The sequence below is a fragment of the Wyeomyia smithii genome, chromosome 2 (genome assembly GCF_029784165.1).
Source record: "Wyeomyia smithii strain HCP4-BCI-WySm-NY-G18 chromosome 2, ASM2978416v1, whole genome shotgun sequence".
NCBI lineage: Eukaryota > Metazoa > Arthropoda > Insecta > Diptera > Culicidae > Wyeomyia > Wyeomyia smithii.
The window spans coordinates 187721325-187733741 of NC_073695.1; the positions used below are offsets into that span (position 1 = coordinate 187721325).

General features: G+C 38.8%; 1 protein-coding gene across 9 annotated transcripts in view; it reads right to left on the reverse strand.

Moving 5' to 3' along the window:
- Positions 1-12417, reverse strand: part of LOC129721535 (adenylate cyclase type 2) — a 178339-nt gene that overhangs the window by 61256 nt on the left and 104666 nt on the right. For 8 of the 9 annotated variants that reach the window (XM_055674234.1, XM_055674230.1, XM_055674231.1 and 5 more), the window contains 4 exons: positions 5975-6105; positions 5539-5736; positions 3957-4502; positions 3391-3518 (listed from right to left, as the gene is read on the reverse strand). In XM_055674234.1, coding sequence (XP_055530209.1) covers positions 3391-3518; positions 3957-4502; positions 5539-5736; positions 5975-6105 — 1003 coding nt within the window. Of the gene's footprint in view, positions 1-3390; positions 3519-3956; positions 4503-5538; positions 5787-5974; positions 6106-12417 lie in introns of all 9 variants that reach the window. The other variant, XM_055674235.1, reaches the window with a different exon arrangement.

Consider the following 12417-nt stretch of genomic DNA (forward strand, 5'->3'; position numbering starts at 1 on the left):
AAAACCATCAAATTTGAAATAAAATTAGCTACATTTGCCGAAATATGCAAATTTAGTTTTGAAATACAAAAATAATCTATCTGGCAACACTTCCGGTCAAATATAATATTTTTTTATGGATTCCTTGGTTCATTTTATTCAAAATTCACCTATCTTTTTTTTCCGGGTGTCTTACGTCTATAAATCGTAAAAAAAAAGTTACGAAGTTTACAACTTTTTTCGTAAAAATGTTATATCTCGAGATTGGCTCATATTACCTCGGCATGATATTTGTTTCTTATGTGAAATTTTCCAAGGAACACGATGAAAGTATCAAATTTAAAATAAAAATGACTACATTTGCCGAAAAATGTAAATTTAGTTTCCAAACACAAAAATAATTTATCTGGCAACACTTCCGGTCAAAACTTTTTTTTCTGGATTCCTTGGTTTATTTTCTTCAAAAATCATCTATCAGTATTTTGCGAACATCTTACGTCTATGAATTGTAAGAAAAAGAAAAAAGAGATTTGAACAAAAAATGCGTGACTTTGCAATAAACAGGGGGGTCCCCGCTCTGTGGGTATTCCAATCGATACCAAATTTGGGATTTTTCCAAAGTGACAATAGATGAATAATTCTCCCAACTTTGAGCAAAATCTGTGATGGTCGTGTCCAAGTTTGTGCTTTTTCGTGGTCACTTCGTATGGAATGACCCGTACTTTGTGTGTCGATTCGGCATTCTTAGGAAGACGTCTTCGAAATGGCGATTGTAGGAGAGAAAATAGGCTGTTTTTATGCAGGCGTTTGTGTCAGTACCACACAAACAGCGCGTTTCGGTAACATCCCAAATCCACCGGAGACAATCTCCCCTCTTTATTTATTTGTCCATGACGAATTTCGTGTGACGGCTGTTAAAAAAGGCTCTAGGAAGAAGAAGCGTAATGAGCAAAATACAGACTACTCGGCACTTTTCGTACAGAGGAAAGTCAATTCGGCAATAGGGCGGTTGTGTACTGCAGAGTCTGTGTATCGCAAACCGAATGTTAGGGAACATCCATAAATGACGTAGCACTCGATGGGGAAGGGGAGAGTTTGTAGTTTTGTGACGAAATGTGACGAGGGGGAAGCTACTTAGCAAATATTACATTAAGACAAGAATTTGGATGTGAATAGCAAAGAAAAAACATTCGTGAATGGGGAACTAGACGGCAACGTTATAGTTGTAGAATATTTTTTCTGTCGGTTGTCTTTATTTTGCTAATACCTCTACTGTCATAGTGAGACGCTCTCGAATGTCATCGAAAAACTGTCATCGCATAGTAAATTTTTTTCCCCTGGACACTACCCTAACTAACACAGAGAGAATCCTGAGTGTGAATTCTCAGAATGGAGATCGATAAAAATGTTTTCGAAGTGCGAGTCATACAGATTTTCTCTGTATCGCGAATACGATTCTTCTCACGATTCCGTCATCGAGTGATAGGTATTCTGGAAGTTTTCACTGAGGATTCTCTCTATGTTAGTTAGGGTCAAATCAAAACCTGCAGTTGAGTTAGGATGTTTTAAATATCTGTGTAAAAGCCATGGGTTTTCAAATCGACAGCAAATAAAAAGTTTTATTCGAATAAAAAACACTCATGTTTTGTCATTTAGCTGTTCGTGTGGATATACGCTTAAGCCAAAGAGTTCTGAAGAATTGAAACGTTGATGTCATATAAAGTATATTCTGTTTTCTTATAAAAGTCATTCTGTCGCGTAAAGCAATGTTGATATGTTTCAACGGAGTTCAAGAGAGCGTACAAGAAATTGTAATACTAATGGCACTAGCCTAACTCAATGTCCAAGAAACACATTAACTTGATTTTTCAGCTGGCTAAGGGAACTATACTTTTTTCTTGTTTCTGGTAGGAAAATCAGATCTAAGTAAAGTGCTTTATCTCTCCGCACTGTCACATGTCGTTTACAAACCACATTCTACCGATATACTCAGCCTATTTTGCTGGATTTAACATTTTCCGCACTCACGGCCAGTAACCACAAATTGATTGTTTATTTCATCAGATAGCCGTTTTCCTGGTTGGAGTTTGTAGTAAAAGCAAATCTTTTAACGTGCATCAAGGTTTTCTAAAATATCTAGAAGTCTAGTAGAGAAAACCAAACCGTATTAACGTTGTGATTTTTTAATGATTGTTTGTGAACTGGTTATATAGTTTGAATTACCGTTGACGTTTTATTTTGTTTTGCTATAACATTTTTGAAATTATGGTTCGAAATTCTTATGAGTGCAGTTGATGGTAATATTTATCCCACCGATATGCAGAAATCTGTCACTAAGCTTTGCGCGTAGTATGTACATACCACGAAGCTCGAGCCTAAGCATTTATTGCGTTTTTCCAATTCACATAAGTTTTCATTTGAACACGAACATTGTTAGCAATTCCACAAACAATGTTCCATTTTTATTTCTTTCAATTGTTATTTTTAGTATTGCTGGAACTTTGCATAGAAGTTTCTATGGGCATATTTTTTTCCGAAGAGAAAAAAAAATATCTACATCTTTTCCGAAGGTTCGCACCGATTAAATAAACCATTTTGGCTCAACATTTGTATTGATATACCTTCTTTACATAGCTGCTCAAAAAATATCGTGATTCAAAAAAAAACATCTGTGTGAAAAACTTTTTTTTTATTTTATAAGGAAACCGTCAAAAATTTTTAAGGAAGAAACCAACAGTTGTATGAGTCTGAATTTGTTCCGTAGCTTTTATTCGATGACAAAACTAGCCTTATTCAATGGTTCGCAATTAATTATTTTTAATGCGGATGGTGATAAAATATCATATGTGTCTAATGTGTGTTTTGATACATTTTCAAAAAAGTTATTTTTGAATGAAAAATAATTCATTATTCAGCTGACGAAACCGCTAAAGCTAAATAAGTAAAAATAAAATTGGTTTGGAAGTTTTATAATTTATAGCTTACAGTGGTATGGTGCGTAATGTACTATTTTTAGCGATTTTATAACCTTTCTGTTACAACGAAGACAGTGAGAAAATTATTTTGAATACTTCGGCAATCACAAATTTTCTCTAGATAAACAGCGACTTCGTTCAAATGCAACTTATCGATCCAGCCTCATGCAGAACAGACCAAAATAATGAAACATCGCTTATGCGCAGCTAGTGCATAATATCACAAAATAACAGGCTGACGAGTTTCACGAGCTGGCAGACATGCTGTTGCGTTTACAGTATCTCCTTCCGGCTGATAAATTTCCGACGCGGGAAGTTAATCGGAAGGAAGTATGCCGAGTAGAATAGACAGAATCTTTTAATATCGGTACGCTCCAACCGGCATATTATTACATGCTATCTTGTGAGCGCGAAATAGCGTGGGCTCCACACTTACCGTATAGCGTCTATCATTTGCAACCCCATGTTGACACAATTGGCGGCATGATGAGGCCGTGATACCGGAAGTCCCGACACGCAGTAGTAGCAATCACCTAGGATCTTGATGCGCAGGCACTGATTTTCCTGGTGGCAGAAACGGGCGGCGGAAGGATTGGCCGTCCCCAAGGGGTGTTAATCGCGTCATGTTGTAGAACGGAAGGAAAGAGCAAAGTTAAGATCGCTATGAGAAAGTGAGCACATTTTGGCATCCTGATGGGAAAATAAAATAAATATAATAAGAGTCAATTTGCAACGAGTGGCTATAAATTTGCCAGGTTTAGTGAGCTTGTGTCAATAATCGTCAATTGAAGTTGAAGGTTAAGAGTAACATTAATTCAAATCCATTTTATACCTAATTCAACCGATGTCATACTAATTTATGGTATCAATAATTTAAAGCAAACCAGAAATTTGAAGTCGGGATAACTCTAACGTTATCCCATCTTGTAAACAACTTGTTGACAAATGCAGTAATCGTCCCAAGCTAGGTTTTCATATAGTTGGCAAAGGCGGAACACTTACCTGTGCAATTTGGTCGAATCGTCCGAACAGCTCGTTGAGTGTTTTGACCAGATCGGATGCGGTCAGTTGCTCCGAGAGGGGTGTGAAGTTTACAATGTCCGCATACAGTATGGACACGTTGTTGTGGCGTTGAACGTGCATCTCATGAAACCGTGTTCGGCCACTTTGGCCACCGGCTGTCTGACAAGCGTCCGCCATTTTCAGCATGATGCTGCGTTTCACCTCGGCTGCAATGTAGGCCGGTATAACGCTCAGCAGCAGTTGCTCCTGCTGTTCCCGTTCGCATTCCAGCCGGACTCGCTGCTCGATTCCGGTCCGGGTGCCGTCCACTGCATCGATGTGGGCTGAGTCGGACATGATGCGATAGTACAAGCCCAGGACGGAAGCCGACGCTAGGAATATCATTTCCGCCAGCAGCTGGGGAAAAAAGTAGGTCGGCAGGTCATGCACTCCCGACCAAAGGCGGTAGCTGATGTGAACCAAACTCAGGATCACTGCCAACACCACCGACACCGGCCAGGAAATGGGCAGCATCGTATGAACACCCTGTTGAATCGAGCGAAAGTAAGAATAGCCAGACAAACAAGATAATGAAAGAAATTTAAAGGATGATTGCACGTAAATTGCATCGGTGATGAACTGGCAAAAACATGCATATATGAGAAAAATGGATGAGATGTGTGCTATCACCGATGACTTGTTAGTGGTCGGTTTAGCTAAGCTGAGAGATGTACTCTGGCTGAGGGTGGTTTTAGAAACAAATATTATTTAGTTCGAATGATTCTACAAACATTTTGCTTTAAAATTCAGTAATTAAATGTTGAAATTGCTTACTAACATCTGAGAACTGTTTTGAGAACAAAGAACAAAGCGTCTCCATCACACTTGTTTGATGGAGTTTCACGGTTATCGCTCTTCTTCAGAGTGTTAGAATCAATAGTAAAACATGAGTGATTTTCAGGCATAAGAAATGTTTAAACCCAAAGGACATTGACTTTAAAATGCTTCAAACTTGATGTCCACCCTTTTGTAGGGGCTACTGTCAATCACAAACCGAACAGTGGTTGGCCTTCAGCACATTCAGACTCCTCGTTTTCCAACCTTCACATGCTAGGTTTGAAATTAAAAAGCGGAAATGGAACAAAAAGTGCATAATCATAATTTCATTTTCTCCTACAGTTATTACATTCTACTGCATTTCAGAACCAGACAAGATGCATTCGTTCCCAGCAGGAAGCTGTCCGGTTGCGATTATACGTGCTAGGCTCTGTTAGTCTCAATTGCTGCTAAACGCTATTATGTCCCGGTGGTTAGTTTTCTTTGACATTTCCTCCTTCTTTGTTAAATTTTGATTTTTGTTGTACATTTTGGTACAATATGCATTCGATTCTGCATAATTTATTCATCGCATAATTCTGACGTTAATGAGGTTCATTGGTGTCCGTCTAAACATCCATTTGGTTCGTTAGCGCTCTACTAATCACAAATAAATCAACGGGGCTAGTCTAATGGATCCTACTCCAGGTGAAACGAGTATGTGGATGTGTGTTACCGCTGTTCGTATGGACCATTAGATACTTACCAAGATGAGTGCAAACATAGGAAGTGGTGCCAGCTGTTCCCCCACTGCGATTGCAATGGTTGCGATTGTGGCGGTGGTTAACAGGGCGAATCCGAGGGCCGCGAAGGGTGAGTTCATCACCAGTGGGAAATGCAGCGCCACCAGAATTCCACACAGCACCAGGGATGCGAAGGTGAGCAACGCCAGATCGGCCACAATCTATAAATCAACTGTTTCAGTTTGGTTTCGCTTTTTTGCAGGATGCAAAACTATGCAAACAATGATAAAGCAGAATAATATTGTAGGAAAAGAGGGAAAACAAAAAGATAGATGTGTTTTTGTTTGAGTGTGCAGGGGTAAGTCCTAGGAAGCGAGCATGTCGGATGCTGGTGGATGCTCTCATTGATCGGCGAGTACAGAAGGGATGGACTAAAGTGATTCTATAATATTATCTTACCGCTTTTTGCAGCTGGCACAGCACGACTGATACCAGACAGGAGACTATCGATATTCCCAGCCCGGAGACGAATAACGACTTTCGCAATCGCTGCCGGTACCGAGTGTATAGATCATCCAGATGGCAGTTCTCTGAAGAATAGAAGAAAGCATTCGATTTTACGTAAGATATCATCGGATAATACTCTTCAAACTTAAGTGTGTATAGAAAACTGAAATGTTAAGGAGATTACAGTTTCTTTTAAATTATTCGTAAGTATGCTGGAGCACTATTTATTGTACCAAACCATTTTCTCGTAAACCGATGTAGAATACTATTTCAAATAGTTGTATCCCGAGATAAAGAATTTTTATATGAATAATGAAACGTTCTACGCTCTTGCATGCTGCAAAATTCATCGCAAAGTGAGCCAAATACATATGTATATTTCATTGTTTTACACTGTTGCAGTCGTAGCTTTTTTCTAGTTGACCGGAATCAGAATCTAAACTAAGCACAGAATTTACTCTCGAAAAAGATAAGTGGCATGGTGAAAGTTGTGTTTGACATTTTGATCTTTCCTTACTGACAAATGTAAGGTTGTCCCATAGGGTTGCAAAGGTTAGAGTAGAGATAAAAGCGAAAACATCGGCCCGATTTACACCGGTGCCCCAAGGTTTCACTGTTGCTCATGTAATAGATATTCAATTCAGACAGGAGAGCTCTCACTGTCGAGTAATGCTTACGGCGAATAATTTAATCTCGTGCTTTAACGTAGCGGCCAAGTTGGTAAACAGAATTCAGGCCTAATGGTTTATGATTTTCTTGGTATTCCGGAGGGGGCGGAATATTTGAACGCCAAAGGTTACCCTTTTCCAGTGTAGTTGAAACAATAGTGAAACTGGGTGATACTTTTGTTTGTATTAATCCGCTTTCGTAAATAATATTAAAGGGATTTTCCCCGGTCGCATAACCAGCCTGGTTGTGTGTAATCGATGGAAAGAAGAAAGAAATATTATCGCGAGGACAGCTGAAAGCGTTTGTGCGCTAATTTATGTGTAGAACGGTAAACAGTCTCAGTAAATCCCGCTGCCACAGAAGGATGGTATAGTCGAAACGAAGCAGATATTACAGCGCTTATGATAAAGGGGTTTTACAACGAACTCTAAAGACTATGGGTTTAAATGCTATTCTTTAAATTTCACTCAGTGGCAGTGTAAGTTTGTCGACGGTTCATTAGGTTGAAATGATGCGTTGAAATATAACCTTTTGGAAAGAAGTTGGAGCTCGAATTTACAATCGAAAGTTTATTCTTTACAAAAAGTTTGGAATTTCAACTAATCACACTTTGCTTGTGTACTTTTAATGTGCTCTTTGTAAATAGGGTTTTTATCGTAAATTATTGCTATGAAGTCAACCTTGACATTCCTACTTGAAATAACACCATTCATCTTGCAAACGTGATTATTGTTTGGCTCAGCGAAATAAGATCTAGGCTTATGAAGAATAATGATCAATTAAGTTCTGGTTTGGCTTTAGTGCATCTTGAAGGTAACTCAAACAAAAAATTGAAATGAACATGTTGTACAGGACTGGACCTAAGATTGATTTGAGACAAATCTACTCTGACAGGAAATCTATCAGGTTTTAAATTCTGGTAGAAAACTGGCCGCGTTCGATAAATTATGGAATGCCTATGGTGAAATTTGAACTGTTTATCTTCAAAAGTTGAAGTTTCGTTGATGCGTGACATCATCCTGTTAGGTTTAGTAAGCAAACTTGTTGGTCGATAACCTGAAACCTTAGCTGAAGAATAACCGGCTTGAAAATGGGTGTTTTTTGGTATTTTCCATAATTTGGAAAAATATGAAATTTTGAAACAACTATTGGAAATCTAAACATATGAAAATGCAGTCCTACCTGTCTGTCTGTCTGATCCATATAGGCTCGGAAACGACTGCACCGATCGGCGTGAAATTTTATACATAGGGATTTTAGGGTCCAGGAAAGGTTAATAAGATAGTTCGAGACACCTCCGTATTCTTGAAGGGAGGGGTTCCATACAAATGAAACTCAAATATCGGCACAACTCAAGAACTCAATCTAGCAAATAGAACCAAATTTGGCAAACGTTTTCAGGGGTAGCAAAATTTTCCATAGTGGTTAAACACTCCTTTATCTTTCGTATGGTGAAACAATTCTCTTCGTTTCTCTTAAATCTAATTATTACACCACTGATACGGCTAGCTACTCTCAGGGCAACGAGGCGGAAGGAACGAAAAATTGGCACTTACCCGCTTCTCAAAAGTCTCACAATTCGGCCTTTCTCGCAATTGGTTAGAAACGCAATAGAATTTAAAGAAAAATATTATATATATTATAAGAAGGTTTAATTAAAAGGATTTTTTTGCTCTTAACTCTATTTTAAATGAAAAAGGTTTTACAAATATTTACGTTGGCATGCGTTCTCGTTGCGGCCGTCGGTCGGTTGGGCGCCTGCGATGAACCGGGAACGTCTGCTGACCAGCGAGGTGCGTAGCTGAGCGAAGAGCCACTCGGAGAAGAAAACGGGTGAACGTACCTTGAGTGACGAACGATAGTGGTTATGTCAACTCGTGCTATCCCGTAAATGCCGTCCCTCTCGGCAGGCTGGGGAATTACTCTCCGCAACACAGAGATGTCTTGATATCCCACTAACGTGGTGGTGGGTTTTAGTCGGGGCGCGGACCGTGTGTTGATGGACGGTCTATAACTTCGCGACACGTGACACTAGCTTTACCTGTTGTGCACAATTGTCCTTTTGGAGTGGGTTTTTTTTTGGGGTAAGTGGGCACCGCACTAACAAGGATCGGGCGGATGCCAGGACAGTCGATCTATAACTTTAATATTCCGATCTTCCGCCGGCGAACTAGGAACCGAAGTTCACCACTCCGCGATGCTAACCACTTCACTTCACTCTTGCCCGATCGTAACGTTTTGTCAATTTCTCTGATTGACCGCGTCGCGTTATCACGTCCCGACTCACACTAGTGTCTATCGTAGAAGAGAGTTCCCATATCGCCCGAACTCCCTTTTATAGTCTCGCTCTTGCCTGTGTGGTTGTCTCCGGATGCATGCTGCCACAGTTTGGGTCCCTATTGTGCTCCGCTTGCGTTTTGGAGTAACTCGACCCATATGGCAGATTTTACAGCTGACTCCTTTTAGTTTGAATTGACCGTTAGTGATCGTTACTCTAATATGAATCATTAGGATTTTGGGAGTGATTTTGCGCGACTTACTGCTGGTAGTTGATGGAAAGGAAATTACAGTGGAGCATGCAAGCGCTCTCTTTTAATATAGACAAATCTTTCCATCAACTTGATAATTAAGAATTAGTTTATACAATGCAAACTGTGTTGTCGGTGCGTTGCCCTGTTTGAAAAATTGATTTCTCTAATAGTTTTAATCTTAGGTTTATTTTTTTACGATTGATTTTGAATCACTCCCACATCTATGTTTGCTGATCCAACTTTTACCCGCCACCCAGGCCAATTCACTTGTATTACCCAAACTTTCTAGATTTGGAAACGAGCCTGACTAACGAGCGCGACATCACACGCGGTGGGCTGGATCAACAAACATAGGGTACGTTCCAAAATAGCATCGAATTTTGTCATACATTTGTCTCGTACATTTTTTTTTGGCTTTTGAGAAGACGGTTGTAACCGTTGGTTACAATGGGAAGGGTCCCATACAAATAAAACACAAATTTCTGTACACCTCGAGAACTAATTAAGGAAATGGAACCAAATTTGGCACGTGAAAGTTATGAAAGAAAAAAAATATTTCTATGCAACTAACCCGATAACAAGAGCATAACTAAAAGTTTACAACATTCTATCAACAGGAGATACGAATAACATTTTTTGATCCGATTTTGTATTTTGCCATACGCTTTTGGTCACAAAATTGGATCTAAATAAGTTATAATAACAAATCCTGAAATGAAGTTATTCTGAAACAAGTCTAACAAATCTTTCGCCTCTTTCGAAGCCTGTTGTTTCTAACAGTGATTGTAATTATACTGTTCATATGCTATTTTATTTTATTAGAAAGCTGATACGTCCGTAACAAAGTTTGATATTGATTAAATAGTAGTAGAATAATTTTTGTTATAATTTCTGTTATTTTAACAACTAACGGGATCAAATTGGTAACATAACCTGAAAGGCTTTTCGCATAACAAGTTAACAGCTTCTGTTAAATTTTTGTTTTGTCTTTCTGATCGGGAACCTACAGAAACGATATGTGTGAAATTTTGTGTATAGGGGTTTTAGGGAAGGGGTCCCATATAAATAAAACAAACGTGAAAGTTATGAAAGGCAAAAAATATTCCTATGGTGGTTATACAACCCTCCTTCTTCAGTAAAGGGGATTCCTATACGAATAATACATAACTTTTCTGTAGATCCTAGGAACTAAACTACTAAACCGTTTGGTGTGAAATTTTGTACACAGAGGTTTTAGGAGCTAGGAAACGTGACTAAGATATTTCGAGACCCTTTCCTAATCCGGAAGAGACTGGTTCCATACAAATGAAACACTAATTTCTGCACATCTCTAGAATTATAGTTCAAACAAGTGGAACCAAATGTGGCATATTAAGGATTTTGAGAGCAAGAGAAATTTTCATGGTGATTCGACCCCTCTCCGTCTTCTGGAAAAAACGGCTTCCATACAAATAAAACACAAATCTCACAACTCAAGAACTAATTAAGTGAATGAAACTGAATTTGGCATGTAAAGGTTTTTGAAAGTAAAAAAGTTAAAAGGTATGTGCTTGAGTGCACAAACGTAGGCTTGCCGTGGGACTATGGTGGGTGTAAAGATTTCATTCTGCTATAGCCATAGTATATAACACACACCAAACTATTTGTACGTTACACAATAATCCATGAACATTTCACAAAAAACCACATACACCTGTCATAAACCACAGCATACAAATACCAATACTCACATGAACTGCCCATAAATGCATAACAGTCCCATGTAATTTCTCATCACTTTTTGCCTAAACCTCAAAAACTTCTTCGCATACCCGGTGCTCTCAAAAAATCGCAAAAAAAGCTTTTTGTTGCTAAATTGATTAGAAAAATATGAATTTTGGTCAATCCCATGTTACAAATAAACGCAAAACAAGCTCAGTGCTGAAAATAACTAGCATAAAATTATGGTCACTATCATAGAAATACCAATTGAAGTACTAATAGGAAAAATAATTAACATGTATTCTGTCATAAATATATTTACCTAGGATAAATGCATTTTTGCACACACATGTTATACACACATACACATACACGCAATACACACACGCCACACACACACACACTACTCACACGCACACGCTGCTCAGACACACCCACGCAACTTACACATACACACACAGTGACACACACACACATACAAACACACACATACATACACACAGACAGACACAGACACACACAAACACAGACACATACAGAAGCACAGACACACACAGAAACACAGACACACACAGTGACACACACTCAAGAACTAATTAACTGAATTTGGCATGTAAAGGTTTTTGAAAGTAAACAATATTTCTATAGTGGTTTTGACACTCCTCCCTCTTCTGGAAAGAAGGCCAAACAAACACAAATTTCTGCACAACTCGGGAATTAATCAAGCAAATGGAATGACACTCCTCCCTCTGTAGGAGTGGGGAGGGTTTAAATCGACCTCAAACACTATCTTGAATTCTAAGATGGCGACTTGGGAGCTCCATAGCCGCAAGGTTACAGAGTCCGCTTTGATAAGCAGGTAGTCGTGGGTACGAATCATAGTAGAATCAGGCCATTTGGTTGTCAACGGGCTTTAAGATGGGTTTATTCTCAGGCTCTCCACTACATACTCTTCCTTTCAACTGAATTCTATAGTATCATTGCTGACTTTCATCCTAGCAAAAATAAGTCCCTCTTATAATAAAACTGGTTGAGTAACGTATAATAGTTCTCTTCAGGGAATTGTGATTATGGCACGATCTTGGCTGGAAGAACGTGGTTTCGATAAGACTCCTTCTTATTGACATAATAAATCCATCTTAGACTAAACCTGGCCAGAGAGGAACGTTAGATGTAGTCTCATTCCAGGGAATTATAATTTGGCGATGTTGGTAGGATGGGAAGAGGCTCGGTATTGTAGAGCAGTAAGCTTGAAACGGAAAGATAAAATCTCACACACAAGCACGGATAGAAATGAAAAAGCGTATCATTTGCTTCAATAGTGATACTGGCAATAATATGAAGTGCGGAATACAGAAAACACCTGGGCAATATCATTATAGATTAAATGTCTCTGATCGCAGTGATGAGTCCACACAGAGAAAAAATGATCGCGTCTTCCGGTTTTTGGAAAACAACCGAAAATGACCAAATATCTTACAATATGAATATTTC